The sequence below is a fragment of the Danio rerio genome, chromosome 3 (genome assembly GCF_049306965.1).
Source record: "Danio rerio strain Tuebingen ecotype United States chromosome 3, GRCz12tu, whole genome shotgun sequence".
Classification (NCBI taxonomy): Eukaryota; Metazoa; Chordata; class Actinopteri; order Cypriniformes; family Danionidae; genus Danio; species Danio rerio.
The window spans coordinates 11189788-11211913 of record NC_133178.1 but is presented as its reverse complement, the minus strand read 5'-3'; the positions used below and the strand labels follow the sequence as shown (position 1 = coordinate 11211913).

At 39.6% G+C, this 22126-nt stretch overlaps 3 protein-coding genes across 6 annotated transcripts in view; 1 reads left to right on the top strand and 2 right to left on the bottom strand.

Moving 5' to 3' along the window:
• The window catches only part of LOC141381148 (uncharacterized), a 587543-nt gene extending 565840 nt beyond the window's left edge, over positions 1 to 21703 (top strand). Inside the window, exon 3 of the mRNA XM_073944165.1 lies at positions 17893 to 21703. Coding sequence (XP_073800266.1) covers positions 18150 to 19721 — 1572 coding nt within the window. The 5' untranslated portion in view covers positions 17893 to 18149 and the 3' untranslated portion in view covers positions 19722 to 21703. The remainder of the gene's footprint in view (positions 1 to 17892) is intronic.
• abca3b (ATP-binding cassette, sub-family A (ABC1), member 3b) overlaps positions 4836 to 22126 on the bottom strand; it is a 114082-nt gene continuing 96791 nt past the window's right edge. For all 4 annotated transcript variants that reach the window (XM_021473111.3, XM_021473114.3, XM_009299214.4 and 1 more), the window contains exons 26-31: positions 15972 to 16166; positions 15098 to 15285; positions 12850 to 13020; positions 11838 to 12034; positions 11682 to 11755; positions 4836 to 6579 (exon numbers count right to left, since the gene is read on the bottom strand). In XM_021473111.3, coding sequence (XP_021328786.1) covers positions 6448 to 6579; positions 11682 to 11755; positions 11838 to 12034; positions 12850 to 13020; positions 15098 to 15285; positions 15972 to 16166 — 957 coding nt within the window. In that variant the 3' untranslated portion in view covers positions 4836 to 6447. The remainder of the gene's footprint in view (positions 6580 to 11681; positions 11756 to 11837; positions 12035 to 12849; positions 13021 to 15097; positions 15286 to 15971; positions 16167 to 22126) is intronic.
• ccnf (cyclin F) overlaps positions 8425 to 22126 on the bottom strand; it is a 146722-nt gene continuing 133020 nt past the window's right edge. Inside the window, exon 14 of the transcript XR_012397054.1 lies at positions 8425 to 8959. The gene's annotated coding sequence lies outside the window, so the exon portion shown is untranslated. The remainder of the gene's footprint in view (positions 8960 to 22126) is intronic.

The window sequence follows — 22126 nt, the reverse complement described above, 5'->3', positions numbered from 1 at the left end:
GGCTGTGTTTTGGATCATTGTCTTGCTGAAATGTCCACCCTGGTCTTCATCTTCACAATGTAGATGTTGGACTAAAGCAGCTGATAGGAATTTACCCAATGAGGAAGGGCAGATGATTGCTGAAGAAGTGCTGAGAGATTTCAGCTGCTGTCTGGGCATTCACTGCCTTTCTACACCTTCCTTTCTTCATGTGTTCACTAATTTTTCCCCGGTTTCATGTAATTTTATTACACAGAACTTTATTTGTAAACTAATTAGATGTGTGTTCTTTGCATATATGAATTTCTTAAGTTCTTACAAGCATCGATTTCAAGTCAACAGCACTTTCGGAATGATTACCTGTCCAATATCTAATTTCACCCACTGTAATCTTAGGGATTTTTCACAAAACCTGTCGACGCAAAAATCAGGGCTAAAGTGGTGTAGTATGAACTAAGCACAAGTGTTCCCTTGATGTTCAGCTACTGACTTTCAGTCAAACAGTAACTAACAGTCCCTTTATACAGTAATTACCAATAAAAGCTACTATAAATGTTAACCAAGCTGTGCAGCATTGTACCTCCCTCCGCTGTTTATTTGGCCTTATATGCTGACAAATAAATGACGAGTAATGCTGAATCACATCATCATATTACAACAGCAGATTTTCCATGCCTGCAATAGATAAGACCAGGTAATATAACATTGTGCAACACATGCTTAAATCTGTGTGACATCTGTACTACATTATAATTAAACAGTAGTGGGTCATGATGATAAAATGAACTCTACCTCAGGTTTATCTATGAAAAATGACTAATTTAAAGACACTGAACAAAAACAAATAAAGATATTGGAGTTAATCAAAGGCAAAATTCACCCAAAACGGAAGATTTTGAAACGTTTCACTAATCATTGAGTTTCTTTTATTAGAACACAAAGGAAGATATTTTGAGGAAAACCTTTAACCATTGACTTCCATTTGTTTCATCTACTGTAGATGCCATTGTTTACAGGTTTTTAACATTCTTCAAAATATCTTCTTTTCTGTTCAACAGAAGAATCTCATGAAGGCTTGGAACCACTTAAGGGCAAATTATGAACAATCCAGCATTTGAAACACACTGAAACACTTGGTCAATGCTGTTCAGACAATTAATGCGACTGTATACTTTACCTTTTGTCATTCATCCTCCTTCCCCATGGCTGAACCTTCACCTGTCTGAGGAAGATTAGCTTTAACTGTGTCAGGAGTCAGACAAACATTTTCCAAGGAACACAGAGGTCAAAACATCATGTTTTTATTACAGTGTTCTATGCTAACAGGTCTGGAATCATAAATGCTTAACGGTAATAATGTGGTTTATATTTACCACATGCAGCTTTCTGACATGAATACTTGGGTCACTGTGTTTCTTTTTGGCTCTTTCCCCGCCAGTGGTAAAATCAATATCACACTGCTTGATAGCTCAGTAATGATACAACTGCCTCAATCTCAGCTGGATTAATCTCAACAATAGATGAACTGACCTACACTGCCAAAAAAATGCTGGGTTCATTACAACTCCATGTTGTCCCAACACAAATTGATTAAGTAAGATTAAGTAAATTTAAGTGGAATGAACATAAAACAGTTAAGTTGTTCTCCCAAAAAAAACTTACTTTAATAATCAAGAGTTCACCAAGCTAGAACTTTCCAACTAAACGAACTGTGAAACTTGCCACACGAGCTTGCATTTCCAGTCTGCTGCATTTGCACGTTTTAATGGAAGTCTATGGGGCGTGAAGTGCTGTGTGACCGTGGATTATGGCAGGGAAAAGTTCAAAACAATGGTTCATAAAAAAAATACACACAGACCGACCTCTTGCTCTTGTCGTGTCTGAAAAGCTCACCTCTTTGACCTTCATCTGGACAACCTGCACAGGATTGTCCAGAGGCACAAAAAATTCTGCTGCTCTGAAAGTTTCAATGAGCACAGTGGCCTCCATTATCCGAATGTGGAAGATGTTTGGATCCAATAGGACTCTTCCTAGAGCTGGCCGGCCATCTAAGCTGAGTGATCGGGGGAGAAGGGCCTTAGGAGATGATCAATAACTCGATGGTCACTCTGTCTGAGCTCCAGCGTTCTTCTGTGGAGAGAGGAACCTTACAGAAGGACAACCATCTGTGCAGCAATCCACCAATCAGGCCTGTCTGGTAGAGTGGCCAGACGGAAGCCACTCCTCACCTGGAATTTGCCAAAAGGCATCTGAAGGACTCTCAGACCATAAAAAACAAAATTCCCTGGTCTGATGAGACGAAAAATGAAGTCTTTAGTATGAAAGCAAGTTGTTGCATTTGAAGAAAACCAGGCACTGCTCATCACCAGGCTAATACCATCCCTACAGTTAAGGCAGTTATGGTTTTCAGCAGCAGGAACTGGAAGACTAGTCAGGATAGAGGGAAAGATGAATGCAGCAATGTACAGAGACATCCTGACTGAAAACCTGCTTTAGAGTGCTCTTGACCTCAGACTGGGGCTACGGTTCCTCTTCCATCAGGACAATGACCCAAAGCACACCGCCAAAATATCAATGGAGTGGCTTCACAACAACTCGGTGATTGTCCTTGAGTGGGCCAACCAGAGCCCAGACCTAAATCCTATTGAACATCTCTGGCGAGATCTGAAAGTGGATGTACACCGTCACTTCCCATCCAACCTGATAGAGCTTGAGAGATACTGCAAAGAGGAATGGGCAAAAATTCCCAAAGACAGGTGTGGCAAGCTTGTGGCATCATATTCAAAAAGACTTGAGGCTGTAATTGCTGCCAAGGGTGCATCAACAAAGTATTGAGCAAAGGCTGTGAATACTGTAATTTTCAGTTTTTTTTTATTTTTAATTTTCACATTGTCATTATTGGGTGTCGCGTTTAGATTTGAGGAAATAAATAAATGGAATCTATTTTGGAACAAGACAAAGAACAAGAAAAAAAATGTGGAAAAGTGAAGCGCTATGAATACTCTCCAGATGCACTGTACTTGCATTGAATGAACAAACAAACAAACAGATATTTTATAAAATTTTGTATAGTAAAATATTTAGAAAATCATTTAAATCTATTAAAATACAACCTAAAAAAACGTACTAGAACTTTCCTAGTCCGGAACAGAAGTGAATTGTGAGCAGCTGCTTTTTCTGTCACAAAACCAACCTTTTCGCATGTAACAAAAGTGATAAGTAAAACTTACAAAAGCAAGTTCAGAGTTGACAAAAACAAAAGAATTCATGGTTGAAGAGTTCACACTTAGCTGATGATTAATTATAAGCCTGTTTGGCATGATGTCCCGGGAAAGAGCCCTGAGCTCAAAAGACCCTCGAGCCCTGGGCTACCTCCCGTTTGTAGGGCAAGAGGGGAGTTTGAGCTCAGGAACATCTCAAGAACTTCCTTGCTTACTTGTGGCTAATGACTAATTGCTTTATGAAGGACAAATACTGCTCTCTAAGAACTCTGCTATTGTGCCAATTTGGTTTAGTCAATTTACTTTTGTCTCATGTCTTTGGTCTGTTAGAGGAAACCAGGGAACCTGGGGGAAACCCACTTGAGCACAGGGAGAACCCGCACAGAAACATTGACTGAAACGTTGACTGAAAAAAAACACTGTTATTCCCCCTGAATAAAAACCATGTTAGCCATTTAGCAACAAAGCTAGAGCAGACAGAAGCCCTGACGCCAATCCACGTCTATTGTGACGTGCGAAATGTTCACCCATTTCAAAATGTTCACTCGTATATTTGCGTAATTTATCCTTAGGTGTCACGTCTGGTGTCACGTCACAGCATGGAACAGAACATGCTCCAGAGCCAGTTACAGTGTAGCACAAGTTACCATTGTGACAAATCTAAATCAAAACCAACTCGCCTTCTTGAGCCCAAAAAAAAGAGAAAAAGATCAAGAGTTTGCTCAAACTAAAAAAAACTTATCTAGGTAAAAGCGGAATTAGCTTTGTTGAACAAACCTCCACCAAATTCTTGCTTTTGTTTATACAGTATAAATATATATATATATATACACAGGCCCGGATTGGCTAATCGGGAGGACCGGGGGAGTTCCCGGTGAGCCGGTCTGTTTTTTGGCCGCGAGGGTTGGTGTCCCTAGCTGCTTTCACTCTCAGCAGTCACACCTTTTTCAGTTGTTTATTTATTTGACCATAGCTTTAATCTTTTTATTCATTATTTTGCAGCAGCGCCGCTCTTCTTATTTATTTTCTCACAGCCCAGTGAGCAAAATGCAGCCCGCAGGTTAACTAACGTTAATGATGATGATGTAACTATCGACCCCAAACAGCGGCACCTTAGTGAATATAAAAATTTGAATAATTAATATTAATGGATAATACATCTGCTCAATGAAAATCAGATGATTCACTACATTAATAAATCTGACATAACTTGATCAGAAATCTAAAAAGGGGAGAAAAAGATTGAGCCATCAAAAGAAAGTAATGCTGTGTCCTAAGGGTCACAAGTCATTACTTATTTTTTATACTCACTGTAATAGTGCAACTGTGGACCAGTGGTAAGTACATTACCTAATAACACTGCGGACCCGTGTTCGAATCTCACCTGAAAAACTATTTTTTATTTTTATTTTTTTTATTGTTAAGACATATAATACTGTTAGGGCTGTTGAACAGTTGAATTTCTAAAGTAGCTGTTTTCTTGAAAAATACATGATAGTGTCATTAGAAACTGAATTGGAATCAGTCGTGAACTGAGGTGGGCCGGTCTGTCTTGAAACTCCAGGGCTGAAATTGAGTCCCACTCCGGCCCTGTGTATACGTATATATGTAAACACAAAGGAGACAACAACTGAACACAATTCCTTAGCATAAGGCATATTTAATAATAAAAAAGGAAAATGGCAATACTTACATTTCTCACAAGGTTAATTTAGTGATACAGTACACAAGATTACAATGGAAATTCCCTTTTTGCATTATGGTAAATATTTGACCATCGTTAATCATCATTGTCATTCTCAGGTTCGCCTTCTCAAAATGCAGTATTTCAGTTTCAGACAAGCAGTTCAGACACGACAGCCAGTTAGACGACAATCGACAAAAACATAGAAAACAAACTAGTTTGTGGTCAGTCACCCTCGAGCCCTGTTGTATCTACAGTATGTCAGCATGTACGAGGTTAAGGCCACCGATGAGCCCGTGTTTTTTCCTCCTTCGCTAAGGAGTACATTCAGTTAAGATGAATCAGGACGGAAACGTGGACCTGCGCAGGTTGAACTGATGTCAGTTTTGCTTTTCCTCACTGATTGTATTGAGTCTCTCTGAAACCCTTCAGACTGACTCAAGACTTGGCGTAACAGTGATTAAAGCACTGGAGGGATTAGCTCAGCAGCATCAAACTTACTTCCTTGTGGTCCATAAAGACATTCAATGGAATAAATGAATGATTTGTGAACAGCCACGTTCAATTCTGTCAGCTCTTTTGTGTCTCTTTCTGATAGCGCATGATCAGTAGTGCTACCAAACACTGCTAAACAAGTCCGAACCACAGGAGCAAACACAAAAGCGTTGCGCTTATGACAGATTCTCATCATAAAGAGGACATTTAGTGTATCTAAAGACATTCAGTTTGATGTAGATTTTCTAAAAGAAAAAAGTGCACTGTACGTCCTCTAGTGGTCATCCACGAAATTACACAATGCCCCTGTTGCACCATTGAATAATTCCTTTGTACGTCACAATCCAAAGCAAAAAAATAAAGAAGCAATGTCACATGTGAAGAGAAAAATCGTTAAAACATTTCTGTTTTTTTTTTGGAAATGCGTGCTGAGAAACTAAGGAATGTTTTTGGAGTTGGCTTTTAGCAGCAAGTATCATTAAAAATGACATCTTTTGACACAAACTCTGATTTCCAATGAATTACGGACTACAAATTGCTTTACGAGGGGAATGGAGCTCTTGTGGAAATTTTAAAAAACGCCATTAAAAATATCAATCAGTAAACTCCCTTCAATTTATAATCTACAACATTGCAAAGCCCAAAGAAGCAGCACTTTTCCTTATTTTTTGGACGTCGTTTTTCAATATTTCTGCCCTTTTTTCATCAGGGAGGGACTAACACACGTGTACCTTCATTCTCAAGAAAACAAACAAAAATAAACAGACATTCATAAATAACACAGCAAGTGCACACATTAGATATCTCAACGTCTCTTCTCACCAATTTAAAAAAGACATCTGCTTTCAGATAGTGTGATGAACATCCTGTCGAGACTCAAACGCACATTCAGGCTTGAAATAACTGGCCGAGATCTTGCGTCAGTGTTTATGATCATGTCAGGTGTGTGTGTGTGTGAGAGGAGAGACACCTGAGCAATGTCCAGTGGTCTGACCGAGAGTCAGTCGCCCCAGGCGGCATCTCCTCATCTTTAGGTGAATGTCAGGGGGAGGAGCCTCACTCAGCGTGTCACTTCCTGCAGGCCTCGGCGCAGTGCTGGAACTGAGCGAAGCTGAGAAACACCTGCTCCAGTGAGATCTGGCTGACGCAGTAGTCCTCGATGCTGTACTTCTCTTTGGCTGTTTCTAGAACACCGAACACCTGAGCACAAAAACACATGTTAGAAATCAGAAGTCGTAACTATTTTACGGCTAAAACTGACTGGTTGTTCTCTTGAAGATGAGCGCTCTTTATGCAGGAAACGCCGTTCTGCAAGTACATGCAATACATTTCTCTACATTCCAATGTTTCACTGTTGAGAGTCCAAGCACTGAAGAGCAAATCAATCGATGTGCAGTTCCACAAGTCTTAAACCAAGCAAGTCAGTGGCGAGGAACAAACTTCACCAATTAACGAAAGTGAACCAAAACACCTTGATAGAATCCAGGCTCGGTTAGGCACGATCATTTCTCCAATGGCCAAACTTCTTGTGCAAAGCTGCAGTCTAGGCGCCAGAGGCTGGAGAGCGCTGGAAGTCCATCGTGGAGAAGCTGCGGGTGTGAGTAGGTCACCGGCAGGTGTTCAGGCTGGCCCACAGGATCAATGCGGAGACTCATCTGTCACTGGTCTTTCAGGGATGAGTCTCATGCTCTCCACTCCTCCATGACCACCACAGCAGCTGATTAGGATACGGCCTGATCCAGGATTATGGAGACCTCTAGAAGTCCTGTATGGTTGGCATCATCTCTTCCTATTTGTTGTCCTTGAGGCACATCAATGGTGCTGCACAATCTCTAGAGGCCTCGGGGTAAGTATCCCCAAGTGGAATTATATATATATATATACACAGGGCTTGACATTAACTTTTTTGATGACCAGCAACAGTGGCTAGTAGTGTTCCAGCGTTACTAGGCACTCTGCTTTTTCACTAGCCACAATTTTGTTGTTGGGAAACCATTTTTATATGCATAAATATGACTTTGACATGCTAAAATTACTTGATATAGATTTTGTACACATTCATTTCACGTTTTGTGTGTCGTGTATGAGCAAATGGGTCATGGTTTTATAGTGTTATACTGCAATTAGCTTTTATTTCACAGGACTTTTCAGAACTTAAAATTAAGGGTTTACCAAATTTATCTCTGATCACACCAAACACTAATTATTTCTTAGCTACAAATTTTAAATGTGTCAAAACAAGCTAAATATGGCTGTATACAATACTTTTTATTTAACAAAACTTTTCTTAAAAAAAAAACAAACAAACTAAGAAAAACAATTGACTTTAAAAAAAATTATTGTCATGCATCAAAAATGTGCACAGTAATCTGACCTCATTAAAGGGTCACAAAACACCAAAACACATTTTTTGAGCTGTTGACAGTCGTATATGTGTCCCACACTGCTAAAAACACTATTAGGACACCTATATTTCACTAAAAAGTGTAAATTGGTTGTTTTTGCGTTATTTCAAGCAAATTCGTACTTCCTGTTTGAAACGAACTTTTGAAGCTGCTTCACGGTCATGACATAATAGCAATGTATTCCAGCGTGCAGACTGGGCGTCTGTGCCAGAGTGAGTCTTATTACGTCTTACAGCCTGCTGCATTAATGCATGAGTAAGGCTTGGTTCAAACCAATCAGCGCGCTCTATTGTGCAGCTTCATTAATATTCATTACTGTCACCGTGTTTACACAACAGAGACGCCACGTTGTGTTGGCAAAACAAGCGTGAAGTGTTGCTTTTATAGTTTGCTGCCATTAAGTTTCGTTTTCATTTTCTCTCTGTGAGAGCTCAGACTCACGTGTGGATTAACAGTGTACGCGACGCTCGACAACAATAACTTACGTGTCTAAGGAGGATTATTGTTTACCTGAGAGCTGTTCTCATCTGCAAATGCTGAGATCTGGATTCGCTTGTAGTATTCTCTTCATAAAGACGCGGCTCTAGTTGCTGGTGATTGTTCTGTCTCTACAGATTTGGTAAGTGAGCGACCAGTGCTCTTTGTTTATTCAGTTTGTTCGTATCGAATTAAGTTAACTATTGCACTGAGTGCAAACATGTTAGCACCGCATTTAGTGACCGGAATAACACACGCGGCTTTCTGACACTACCTGCCGTGTGCATCTAAGTTTCCGGAAAATGCTGAGTTTTTTTTTCTCTCATTCGCCGTGCGGTATCAAACATTGCATGAAAAATACACGCTTACAGCAGTTCCTCGAATCAAATATCTCGTTTGTCGCGAGGGGCATGAATGAATTCCCTGAATGAAAGAGCCAAACTGCAGTTAAAGTCCAACATTTAATAATTTGGCAAATAATTCGACTATAGATGTCCATGTAGGTTAAACACCATCACTTTCTCATGTGTGTGTATTTTGACTGAAACTCGCGCGTGCCCAAATAGACACTCCCACACCCTCCCACTTTAGTTCCTCCGACACTCCCCCCTAAACAGAGCTGGACACGCCCACTTTTCTGACTTTTTTCAAAGTAGAGGTGTGAAAACACCCTGCTAAAACGAGGGGGTTTCATGGCCCTTTAAAGGTCTCAGTTCACCAGTTAACTACACATAAATGGAGAGTTAATCTCATATTAAAGCAACGTTGTTGTAAAAAATATAATTAAACTATAAAAACAATAATAACGATAAGCAGGTGAAAAACATACTGTGAGATAATGGAAGGATGATCACACGGTTAAGGCCAATTAATAATCTGTTCAAAGCGAAAGCAACCGGTGCTGCTTACAAAAAGACAGTTGGAGCTCTTGAAAGCAGCAAGACTGTGGGTGCATTAGCATTACTTTTTGTCTGGTCTATTGAAAGAGAACCGATCACAATTGCTTTCTACTTCTAGGCACGATTGCTTCAAGCAAGGAAACAGGAGCGCGCACAAGCTTTAAACAGTCGCGTGCATCACATCAGCTGTTAGCGCGAGTGATCGTCCTCTCTTTTGGTATTCATCTGCTTCTACTCGCACGAACGCAAATTTATTTTATTTTTTTATTCGTGCTGTTTCTCGATTGTAAGATCACATTTGCATGCATATTAGGTCATCCTTATAGTCGAACCCTGCTTTTAAGAAAACCACAATATAAAAATTATTTTCAACCAGCCCAAAGTGGCTAGTGGGAGTGGCTGTCTAACCTGCCAAAGCTGAAACCTACCCGCATTTGGTGGGTTGGTGGGTGTTAATGTTAAGGCCTGTGTGTGTGTATATATATACACACACACACGCAAGCACGCGCACGCACGCACGGACACACACACAGTGGCATATATTAAAGATTATATAACAAATTATATACAGAAGTTTGTTAATATGTTGGTTATGTCTAAGATACTATATAAATATGTGTATATGCAAAAGTAACAATCAGATGTATTATATTTAAGTACACTACATTGTGTGTATCTGTGTGTCTTGCATTCCTTAGACTGTGAGGACCAAATGTCCCCACAAGTATAGCAATACAAGTACATTTTGACCTTGTGGGGACAATTTTTGGTCCCCTTGAGGAAAATGGCTCATAAATCAGACAGAATGAAGCATTTTGGAAATGTTAACATGCAGATCCTTTTCTGTGAGGGTTGAGGGAGAGAATATACAGTTTGTACAGTAAAAAAATGATTAAGGCCAGAGCTTGACATTAACTTTTTTGATCACCAGCCACTGTGGCTATAGATTTCCACCATTACTAGAAATTCGCCATTTTCACTAGTCACACTTTTGTTGTTTGAAAAATATATTTTATATGAATAAATGTGACTTTGACATGCTAAAATTACTTGATTTAGATGTTGTGTTGTCCACATGCCTCCTCATTCATTTCACATTTTGTGTGTTGTGTATGAGCTTGCTCTGTGTGCATGAGCAAATGGGTTGTCTCGCATTGCAGTTAGTTTTTATTTCACATGACTTATTTAGGGCTCAAAATGAAGAATTTACCAACTTTATCTGTGACCACACCAAAAATTAATAATTATTTCTTTGCCACAAATTATAAATGTGTCAAAACAAGCTAAATATACCTACACATGTACTTTTTATTCAAGAAAACCTGTTTGCTTGTTTGTTTGTTTGTTTGTTTGTTTGTTTGTTTTTTTATTGACGTTTAAAAAGATATCTTGTCATGCATCTAAAATATGCATCAGCATCAGCAGTTAACATAAATGGGGAATTAATCTCCCATTGAAGCAATGTTGTTGTTAAGGATGATAATTAAACTATATTAACAAAAATAACTGTAAGCAAAAGAAAGCAGGTAAAAAACCTACCGTGTGTGATAATAAAAGGCTGACCACATGCACAGTTAATGTTAGGCCTGTTAATAATTTGTTCAAAGAATATTTAAAACAAAAGCAGTGACTGCTGCTGCTTACAAAAGGGTGTATGTATATATATATATTTTATATAATATATATTATATATATATATATATATATATATATATATATATATATTTTTTTTTTTTTTTTATCTTGAGCTCTTGAAAGCAGCAGGACTGTGGGTACATGAGCATTTTTGTCTATTCTATTTCAAAGAGAACCGATCGCACCAGTTGCGCTTCCTTTACACACAGTTGTTTGACGCAAATAAACGGGAGCGCACACTAACAGTCGTACGCATCACATCACCTGTGCGCGCAAGTAATCATCCTCTCATAAGGTATTCTGCTTTTGTTTGCGCAAACACAGTTATTTTTGTCAGTTTTGCTGCTTCTCGATTCTAAGATCACATTTTGGGAGATTCCTTATAGTCGAACCCTGCTTTAAGAAAACTGCAATGTAAAAAAATTTTCCAACCAGCCAAAGTGTCTAGTGGGAGCGGCTGTCTTACCCGCCAGAGCTGAAATCTACCTGCATTTGTCGGGTGTTAATGTAAAGCCCTGATTACGTCTATTTGAAGTTTCCACAAACACTGCATGAGAAATACTGTTTTACAAACAGCTACAATAAATTTTTATTATATACAAATATTTTGTGTAAAATAAAATAAATGCATCAGAGTTTGAACTATATAACAAAAAATAGATATTTACAATAATAATTTGTATACTTTTTACAATTTGAACTTTTTTTTTACATTTAAGAGCAGAATAAGCTAAAAAAAGAAAAAAAAGTCAAATTAAATGCAATGATTTGAGGAAAACTGAATATTTTGGAAAAATCTACTGCATAGTTCATGCATAAATAACATGTGTACACAGTATAAACATCCAAATCCAACTGTTAAGGCTACATGTGTGTGAAACGTTACCTGTGCCCAGGTCAGTGTTTTATCTGTCAGGTGATAGTGGACCATGCCCTGGTGTTCATCCTTCAGTAAACTTCCTGCAAGAGCCATAATATGAAAAATTAGCAAAGCATTCAACCCATATCCAGCAAGATATGCACACCGTGTTGATTTAGAAACCTGGAAAAGTGCTCTCAATGAAGTCTTTGAAGAGCTGCAGGTCACTCTCCTCCAGCTCCGTCTCCACACGCACTTTAGCCAGAAGTGTGTACCCGCTGCCGAACTTGCTCTTCAGGTGCTGTGGGCTGCCCAGACACTTAAACTGACCGTTCACCATCACAGCCAGACGAGTGCACAGCGCCTCACACTCCTCCATACTGCAGACAGAGAGAGAGGGAGGTCTGCTTTACATAGACACCAATACTCATCACACAAAGGGATATTTAGTGCATCTAAAGACATTCAGTTTGATGTAGATGTACAAAATAAAAGTGCACTGTATGCCCTCTAGTGGTCATCTGTGAAATTACACAATGCCCATGTTGCTCCGTTGAATAATTCCTTGTTCGTTATGAGGGAACGTGAGTTTTAATTTTATTGCCATATCAGTCATTGCAAAAAAAACTGACCAAGTTTACAACAGTTTATAAACATTCATTCATTCATTTTCTTGTCGGCTTAGTTCCTTTATTAATTCGGGGTCGCCACAGCGGAATTAACCGCCAACTTATCCAGCACATTTTTTGTGCAGCAGATGCCCTACCAGCCACAACCCATCTCTGGGAAAACAATTTATAAATATTACTTTTTAATAATTATAACAATATTTTAACAATCTTACAATTTAACATTTTTTCTCTCTTTAACTCTCTCTTATCAGTTCTTACTTCATACTCTCATCCAGCACCTCAGAGTTTGTTATGAGGACATGAACGAAAGTGAAACTGCTGAACTACAGTTGAAGTTGAAAGAGGAAGCCCTCGAAATTACATTAACTCCGGAAGAAACTTTGGATAGCGTGTTAATGCAATGCCATTAATTGATCTATGCAGAATAACATGTAAAACGGGAATGCTCTAAAAGCAACTCAATCATATTATTGCCTTATTCTGATTAGGGTAAATAGTTAGATTACTGATGTCCATGTAAATGTATTGCTTGGTTAGTGCAGAGGTGTGTGTGTGTGACCGACCTGTGTGAGGTTATAATGATGGCTTTGCCAGACTCTCTGGTGCGCGTGATTGCATCCCACAACAGCCGTCTGGCCACAGGGTCCATGCCAGTGGATGGTTCATCCAGGAAGATCACAGGCGGACCACCAATCAGAGCCATGCCTGCGCTCAACTTTCTTTTATTGCCACCACTGTGAAGAAGAAAAATAAGCAGAAATATTTAATTTTGCCTGCTACGGGACTCAAGATCCAGAACTTTAGCAAAAAGTTTGCCAATTATGCTCTGTTCCCTGCTGAAAAATCCAGCTTAAACCAGCCTAGGCTGGTTGGCTGGTTTTAGCTGGTCGACCAGGCTGGTTTTAGAGGGGTTTTGGCCATTTCCAGGCTGGTTTCCAGCCATTTCCAGCCTGGGAGATGACCAGCTAAAACCAGCTTGACCAGCCTAGCCAATTTTGACTGGGAGCCCAGCCAAAACCAGCTATGTCCAGCTTAAACCAGGATGGTCAAGCTGGTTTTAGATGTTTTTTTCCAAGATCAGGCTGGAAATGGCTGGAAACCAGCCTGAAAGTGGCCTAAACCTCTCGAAAACCAGGTTGGTCAACCAGCTAAAACCAGCTAACCATATAGGCTGTATTTTTCAGCAGGGTTAGCATAGCACACATAGTTTCCAAGGCATGTGCTCATCATAGGTTTTGAGTGAAGCAATATTTGAGACGTGTTCCATCACAGTAGTTTGAATTTGCTTCAGCTTCGAGTGTTGAAATGGTAGTTTTAAAGTCTGAAGAGAGGGAGTTTCGCTGTTCCTCCAGGCTTGTTAGCGATAGCTGCATTGCTGTTTACAATAGTTTATTTTTTATGTATATTTTCAGACCACATTTTAATGAACAGCTGTATATATTGTAAATTTTCTTTTTCTTAAAACTTTACTTCTTATATTAATATTATATGTTAGGCACCTAGGGTCTGAGAGTAACGCAATTTCGATTCTCTATATGTCCTGTACATGTGGCTGAATGGACAATAAAGTTGACTTTGACTAATTTCTTTGCTGTCATCTCCGGATGCCTGTTTTTTTGGTCTTTTTTCACTGCTTTAGCTGCTATAAAGTAAAACGAATATCTACACTGTGACAATATTGTCCAATTGGTAGTAAAATAAGAAAGAAGTGGGGTTTAACCTCTTAAGGCCCATTTTTTTTACATGCATTTTTTATTTCTCTCTGCTATTTGGGCTTATTAGAATCTAATTAGAATAAAACCTAAGTATCATCTTTTGATGAGATGTACTTTTAGAGAAAGATGATGTCCATATATGTGCACTTGTGGTCCGAATTTACATGAAACACTTTTTCCTGACTGTTTTTTTTATGCATACATAAAAAATTTTTTTGCTTTTGTTCTGACTATCAGAGAGTAAAAACAATTTTTCCCATTTTGCACAGTTGAAAATAGTTTTTGGAACATTTCATATGCTGCAAAACAGTTGGAGGAAAAGTATTTTAAATAGCCACTTAAGAGCTAAAATGTGCTGTCCACACATGTGGCCACTAAGCCCTTAAAGCAGTTATAAAATAAATAGATGTTTGAGCAAGACCAAACACTTGTCTATGCAAACCGAAACACCCCAGCAATATTTCATTACAAAACAATATGACTTATGATATTCAGAGTCTTCCTATTGCACATGCGCTATCAACTACCCGTAATTGTAGTTCATCATGTACGTACAACCATCAGTTACATCATGTTTAATTAACCATCCTCCAAAATAAACCATGCCACAGGACGGATTTGTTTTTAGCTGTAAATCATGTCTAAACTTTCTCTAACTTTCGAATCTAATGGTTCTATATATCTAACCACTGATCTATTATATCGACCCCCCCCCCCCCCACACACACACACACACACACAGACCCATGCTCTTTCGCTTATGCCTCATTCACACTAGAAGCAACTTTGTAGCTGTCTTTGGCTCAGGGTGGCGATCTGCTGCAAACGCAGGAGTGTGTAGGTCTACAGCATGGAGAATACAACCAGCCTTTGCGTGAGCTCACATGAGCTCTACTGCTGCTCCTATTGGCTGTCGGCTCAAGAAATCGGTTCTTCATTTGGATAAACTTGAAGGATTCTCAACTTTGTCACATTCTAGACTCGCCAACAGTCGCTGTCGCTCGCACTAATGGAAGTCGCCGCACTCGGTCGCTTGTCCAAACGCCAATGTGAGTTGCTTGTAGTGTGAATGAGGCTTCAGGTTTGATGTTCATACCTGTAGCTGCGGACGAGTTTGTCAGCGTGAGGTTCGAGCAGCAGCGAACGCAGGACGTTTTCCACACAGGCGGTGACATATTTCTCTGGGATGCCCCTCAGTCTGGCGTACATGCTCAGGGTTTCCCGTCCTGTCATGTGATCCAGCACCGCATCGAACTGGGGGCAGTAGCCGATTCTCTGCTGCACCTGAAGTCATTTTTAAAAATGCATAAACCATACACCACATGACAAAAGTCTTGTCGTCAACCCTAGTTGTAAGAGCAACTAATAATAATTGACTTCTAGTTAAACATTTGGAAAATTGGCAAAAGAACCATCTGATGAATCCCACATACTGCAGAAGACCTATTGGAACCCAAAAGATCCTCACTGAAATCAGTCAATTTTGATGACGAAAAAAATCATGGTTTGGGGTTACATTCAGTAAGGGGGCGTGAGAGATCTGCAGAGTGGATGGCAACATCAACAGCCTGAGGTATCAAGACATTTGTGCTGCCCATTACATTACAAACCACAAGAGAGGGCAAATTCTTTAGCAGGATAGCGCTCCTTGTCATACTTCAGCCTCCATATTAAAGTTCCTGAAAGCAAAGAAGCTCAAGGTGCTCCAGGATTGTCCAGCCCAGTCACCAGACATGAACATTATTGAGCATGTCTGGGCTAAGTTGAAGGAGAAGACATTGAAGATTAACCATTAATCAATCAATTCAGCCACTTTTGATACCAAACGATCAGCTAGAAGTCATTATTTGTTGCTCCTAAAACTTGAATAGGCGACAGGACTTTTTATAAAATCAAATTATTAAATGTTAAACTCAAGTTTTAAGAATCAAAGTTTGAGTTAAATTGCAATGCGAAGATAAAGCGCTAACCTTTTTGACATCTGTAAGGATGCTGTAGCCATCAATGAACGCGTCCCCTGAAGTGATGCTTTCATCTCCCGTCAGCATTTTGAATGTTGTAGTTTTCCCCGCTCCATTAAATCCCAGCAAACCAAAGCACTCGCCCTTCCCAACGGCCAATGAGAGACGGTCCACTGCTAACAGCGACTGCCCACCTGAATACATCTAGTGAGACAAACACAGATCCTGAGTGGATTTGTTTATAGAATACAAAACATATTGGGCAAGATATATTATGCTATGATTAAATTTCCATGCCATTGTGACATTAGCTATGTTTCCATCCAAAGATTCAAATTCAATGTATGCGCATAACTGGAATATCGCATAAAAGACGAGCGAATAAAGCAGTGTTTCCATCAAAACAGTCAAAGAGTACAGAATCGTCACTTCCTGATTATCTGGCGTCAAATATCGACAGTAAAGGTTAGAAGCTGCGTGAATCTTTATTTCATTTATTAAATTACTTGCTCCTCTGAAGACAATACCGACATGCAATGGTGGCGTTTGAAGCATTTTAGAATGACCGAAACAACTTTCAGATGTTTTACAATGTGCTCAACCTGCTGGTTTGATCATTCACCGACATTTTTATCATCACATGATCTCTTATAACAAAATCACACGATTTTTTTAATACGCATACTGGAGTTTGTATAATAAAAATGTTTCCATTGCAGTTGATGCACATCTTTTCTTAATGAATAAAACGTCTATCCTACTCAGTTATGTGTGTACGTTTTTTATGTGCATTTTCAAAACTCAGTGCATCTTGATGTTTCCATCAACCGATTTTTTTATGTGCATATACAAAATGCACATACAATTAGGTGGATGGAAACATAGCTTATGTTTTATTAATGTTGTAAAAGCGTGTATAAACATGCCTTTAGCAATTAAAAGTTCTCAAAATTGCTGAACAGACCAAACAGACGTTAGAAATGGTTAAAGGTCCCGTCAAGTGCTTTGAAGTGTGCACTTTTGTATGATGTTTGACATAATTTCAACTGAAAAAATAAGAGAAGGTGTGATATAGTGTAGCTCCAATAGCGTAAAAAAAGCCAATAGCATTTTATTTTTATCACAGCTCTGTCTGCGAGAGAATTTGAGATAAAGCGTATGTAACAACAGCATCGTGAAGGGGGCGGGATGTGTCAGATAATAGAGAGCAATTGATTGGTCAAAAGACTTGATGAGGAACTCAAATATGAGGTGACGTCACAAAAAGTGGAAGTGACAAACAGCAAGCTTTGGATTTTTATATCTTCTAAATGTGAAATGTGTCACTGTTTTGGAGCCCATTAGCTTATAAATACTCTCATGACTAACATACTGATACTAACATCTAAAAAACATGATTTTAATTTCACAGGAACTTTAATCATTGTGGAATTTTTGCCCAAATTCAGCAAAGCTGGAGTATCTGCATGTTTTATGCTGTTTGTACAATGGGGTATATGCCGAGCTAATGTGTTTCCCATACTGGTACACTTCTGGTGACCTGTTAATGTGAACTTTTTTCCATCTCATATGGTTCCTTTTACAGCATCGATGTTGTCATGAAATTCAAATACAATCAGTTAAACAGACTTTGGCATTCATTTAGTTTCTCAAGCGTAAAACGAGACAAAAAGACGTTTACTCGCACGCGCCCTTCAGAATCGGCAGGTGAGCGCAGAAGCACTATTGAATATACTGGGGTAAAATAAATGCTCATATTATAAAGACATGGAGGGGAAAATGTAATTTAATGCAGTGCTTCTTGTACAATCTGAGACACTTTATATTAGATATAACTCAGCCAGTGGAGATCGCTGATTTTTAAAGAAAACAGACCTTAAACGTGCCAATTTTGCATTGCCATACAATTCACCGGAAACGATTAACACAGCTTGCTTCCTGCTTTGCTACTGTTCAGACGTCTTTGCCTACTGCTCCGCTCCTTGCACTCCTGCTTTTTTATTTTATAATCTAATTTTAACTTGAGCCTATCAGCACAGTGCTCAAACGAAACAGCTTGAAGATCAACATCGAATCTACAAACTTTCTGGAGTACAACTTTACTTTTATTTAGAGGAATTATCGTCTAAACAATCCTCCCGCTACCAGCTGCTTTCATTCCTGAGACGGGAAAACACGGCTGTGAAAATGGCTCTGGATCATATTGATTTGGAATCTCACTGCTGCACCAACTGCCACAAACTTTTACAAAAGATTGCAGTTCTTGAAACAAAGTTACTTGCGATCCAACCAGAGCTGCCGAATTACACAGGACCGGTTCATCGTGGAGCCTCACAGCATTCAGCCGGTAAGCCCTATAAATCTACTCCAGCTACTGTTTTGAGAACAGAAAAACAGATTGAAACTGTTGAAAATCAGCGTGAACTATGGCATAAACAAGGTGCGAGACCAAAGGGTACTCGTGGGGTCAGATCACGAAGGTCATACGCTGCTGCATTAGCGTTCTCTACCCCAAATACAGCTCGGACTCAAATACAGCTTCAGAACAGATATGAAGTTTTGAGTAATATGGGTGAAGATTCCCCAAATGCAGTTAGACAGAGATCGCATGACTCAGCAATTAACTTTGCTCTGAACAGAGGCTCAAGGCCGACTAGACAGCGGCATTCTGCTCCGATCGCAACAGAGATAAGAACACTGATTGTTGGAGACTCAATAATCAAAAATTTTAGGAGCAGAGATACCATGACATACTGCTTTCCTCATGCTACAGTTTCTGATATAAATAAAGAACTTGAGAACATATTAAGGAAACATGAGACTGCAAAACGGATTATCATCCATGTGGGGAAGAATGATATTCGGAAGGAGCAGTCAGAACTGCTCAAGAGAGATTTCTGTAAGCTTTTGGAAACAGTTGAAAGATTGAAAATTCAGCCGTTCATCAGTGGACCACTCCCTGCAAGAGGGACAAATATGTTTTCAAGGCTCCTTGGTCTAAATGCATGGCTGCAGAAAACATGTAACATGAAAAGACTGAATTTCATCGACAACTTCAATCTCTTCTGGAACCAAAGACAGCTGTTTACATCAGACGGCCTTCATCCAAACAAGCTTGGTGCAAAAGTGCTGAAAGACAACATCCTCTTCTCCCTCCATCATCCATCAGCTGTGTATGCCACTGAACTGAATGACACACACACACCTAGCAAATGTCCGGATGACCACAGGACTTCAAATCAGCTCCTGAGTGGACTTGTGGCTGACGCATCCTACAAGGACAGAGATAACACCACGCAGCCACAACAACCGCCGATAACGGACAAACTGCCGTCTGCACCCTGCACACTGAGCTCAACACAGGCAGACTGTGATGCATCAGAACAGCATCAAGTCTCAGCACTCATTGATGATCCCCAGGAAAACAGCCAGGTAAACATATCTCAGCAGCCAGAAACCCCAGACCCACAGCCTCTGTCACCGGACACACAGCCTCTGTCACCGGACACGTTCTCATTGTCATCTTGCTCGCCTCTCTTGGATTTTTCAAAAAAGATGGAGGAACTGGTGTGTGCTGGAACTAAACTCTCACACTCCATTGCTGCTAGCCCCCAGTTAGCAACCAAAAGTCAGCAAGCCACACGCCCATCTCTAAGCCCACCTCGCCCTACACCTAGGAAAGGCCTCAGGTCTTTGCGACAGCGCCAGGTCCCAAAAAACACCTCATCTTTAGCTGGTGAACTTAAAAACTGCCATTGATGTGTCTCGGGGGCCTGCTTAGATAACAGTGTCTTTATCAGATGTTTACAGAACAAGCAGGAACCCAGTGTGTCAGTAGCTTTCTCTACGCAGATATGTGTCTTATTACGTGACAGAAAACCAAAGACTCTTTCAGACCGTATAGCAAATCATTCAAATCTGGTGTCTATTAAATGTATATCTGAGACTTCTGTAGTGAAAACGACTAAAACTGTTAAGTTAGCACTTCTAAACATCAGATCACTCAATAATAAGTCACTTTTAGTCAATGATTTTATCAACACAAATTGCCTTGATTTTATGCTTTTAAATGAAACTTGGCTAGATGACAGTTGTAGCGCAGCAGTTCTGAATGAAGCAGCTCCTTTAAACTTTGCCTTTTTGAGTGTTTGCAGAGCTAATAGGAGAGGTGGAGGCATCGCTGCCCTGTTTAAAGATGTCTATGAATGTAAACAAGTGTCATTTGGTGACTATTTGTCTTTTGAATATCTGAGTATAGCACTAAAAGGGTCTCCACGCATCTTACTAATCATTATCTACAGACCTCCAAAATATTCTCCAGCTTTTATTGAGGATTTTACAGAGCTGTTATCAATAGTAACATCTGAATATGATCATTTTACTATTGCTGGGGATTTTAATATTCATATAGATAATCCAGAAATCAATGCTGTAAAAGAACTGATGACTGTTTTTAACACTTTTGATCTGACTCAGCATGTTCAAGGACCCACACACAATCGTGGACACACTCTTGATCTACTTATAACTAAGGGTTTACACATTTCATCGACTGTTGTTAAGGATGTGGCACTATCTGATCATTTCTGTATTTTCTTTGATATATTGATCACTCCAGCTATTAAAGACAGATCTGTCTCTGTCAGAAAGAGATGCATAAATGAGAACACTAGTGAGCAGTTTATGAAGGCCATATCGCTAGCACCAAGTATATCTGCAGACTCTGTTGATTCTCTCCTTGATTTGTTTAATTCTAAAATTGAAAATGTAATAAATGACATCGCTCCTGTTAAAGTTAGGAAGAGAACTGGCAAAGAGAGAGTCCCTTGGAGAAACTCAAGAGCAGTCCAAATGAAGAAAAGACAATGCAGGAAAGCTGAGCGTATGTGGAGAAAGACGAAACTAGTAGTCCATTATAATATCTATAAAGACAGTCTTCAGGCTTTTAATGTGGAACTAAAAACTGCTAGACAGACTTTCTTTTCAAACCTTATAAACAACAATGTAAATAATGCTCGCACACTCTTTGCAACAGTAGAGAGGCTCACAAACCCCCCCAGTCGGATTCCCAGTGAGCTCCTCTCTGTAAGCAATTGTAACGAATTTGCTAATTTTTTTACTGATAAGATCAATAATATCAGAAAGGCAATCAGCTCATCCAATCAGCCAAGTTGTGTCAATATCAAACAAACTCAACCACAACTTGAGAAGTCAGACATTATGTCTGATTTCATGGCAATTAACGGTAAAATCTTAGAAGAGATGGTGCAAATTATAAAAACATCAACCTGCAGTCTTGACACGCTCCCCACATCATTCTTCAAAACGGTGTTTACCTGTTTAGAAATGGATCTTCTAAAAGTGGTAAATGCTTCACTTCTATCAGGGATTTTTCCAAACTCACTTAAAACTGCAGTTGTTAAACCCCTCTTGAAGAAGAGCAACCTGGATAACACCCTATTGAGCAATTACAGGCCAATCTCAAATCTCCCTTTCATTGGCAAAATCATTGAAAAGGTTGTTTTCAACCAGGTTAACAAGTTCTTAAACTTCAGGGGGTGTTTAGACAATTTTCAATCTGGTTTCAGAGGACATCACAGTACAGAGAGCGCTCTTATAAAGATAATCAATGATATACGTCTAAACACAGATTCAGGTAAAATAACAGTGTTGGTATTGCTCGATCTCAGTGCTGCATTTGACACTGTCGACCACAGCATACTTCTGGATAGGCTGGAAAACTGGGTTGGGCTGTCTGGGACAGTCCTCAAATGGTTCAGATCTTACCTTGAAGGGAGAGGTTACTATGTCAGTATAGGTGATCATAGGTCGAGGTGGACACCCATGACATGTGGAGTCCCACAAGGCTCGATTCTGGCACCTCTCCTGTTCAACCTTTACATGCTCCCTCTGAGCCAAATAATGAGAAAGAATCAAATCTCCTACCACAGCTATGCTGATGACACTCAGATCTACCTAGCCTTAGTGCCTAATGACTACAGCCCCATTGACACCCTCTGCCAATGTATTGATGAAATTAAAAATTGGATGTGCCAAAACTTTCTTCAGTTAAACAAAGAGAAAACTGAAATCATTGCGTTTGGGAACAGAGATGAGGTTCTCAAGGTGAATGCGTACCTAGGCTCTAAAGGTCAAACGACAAA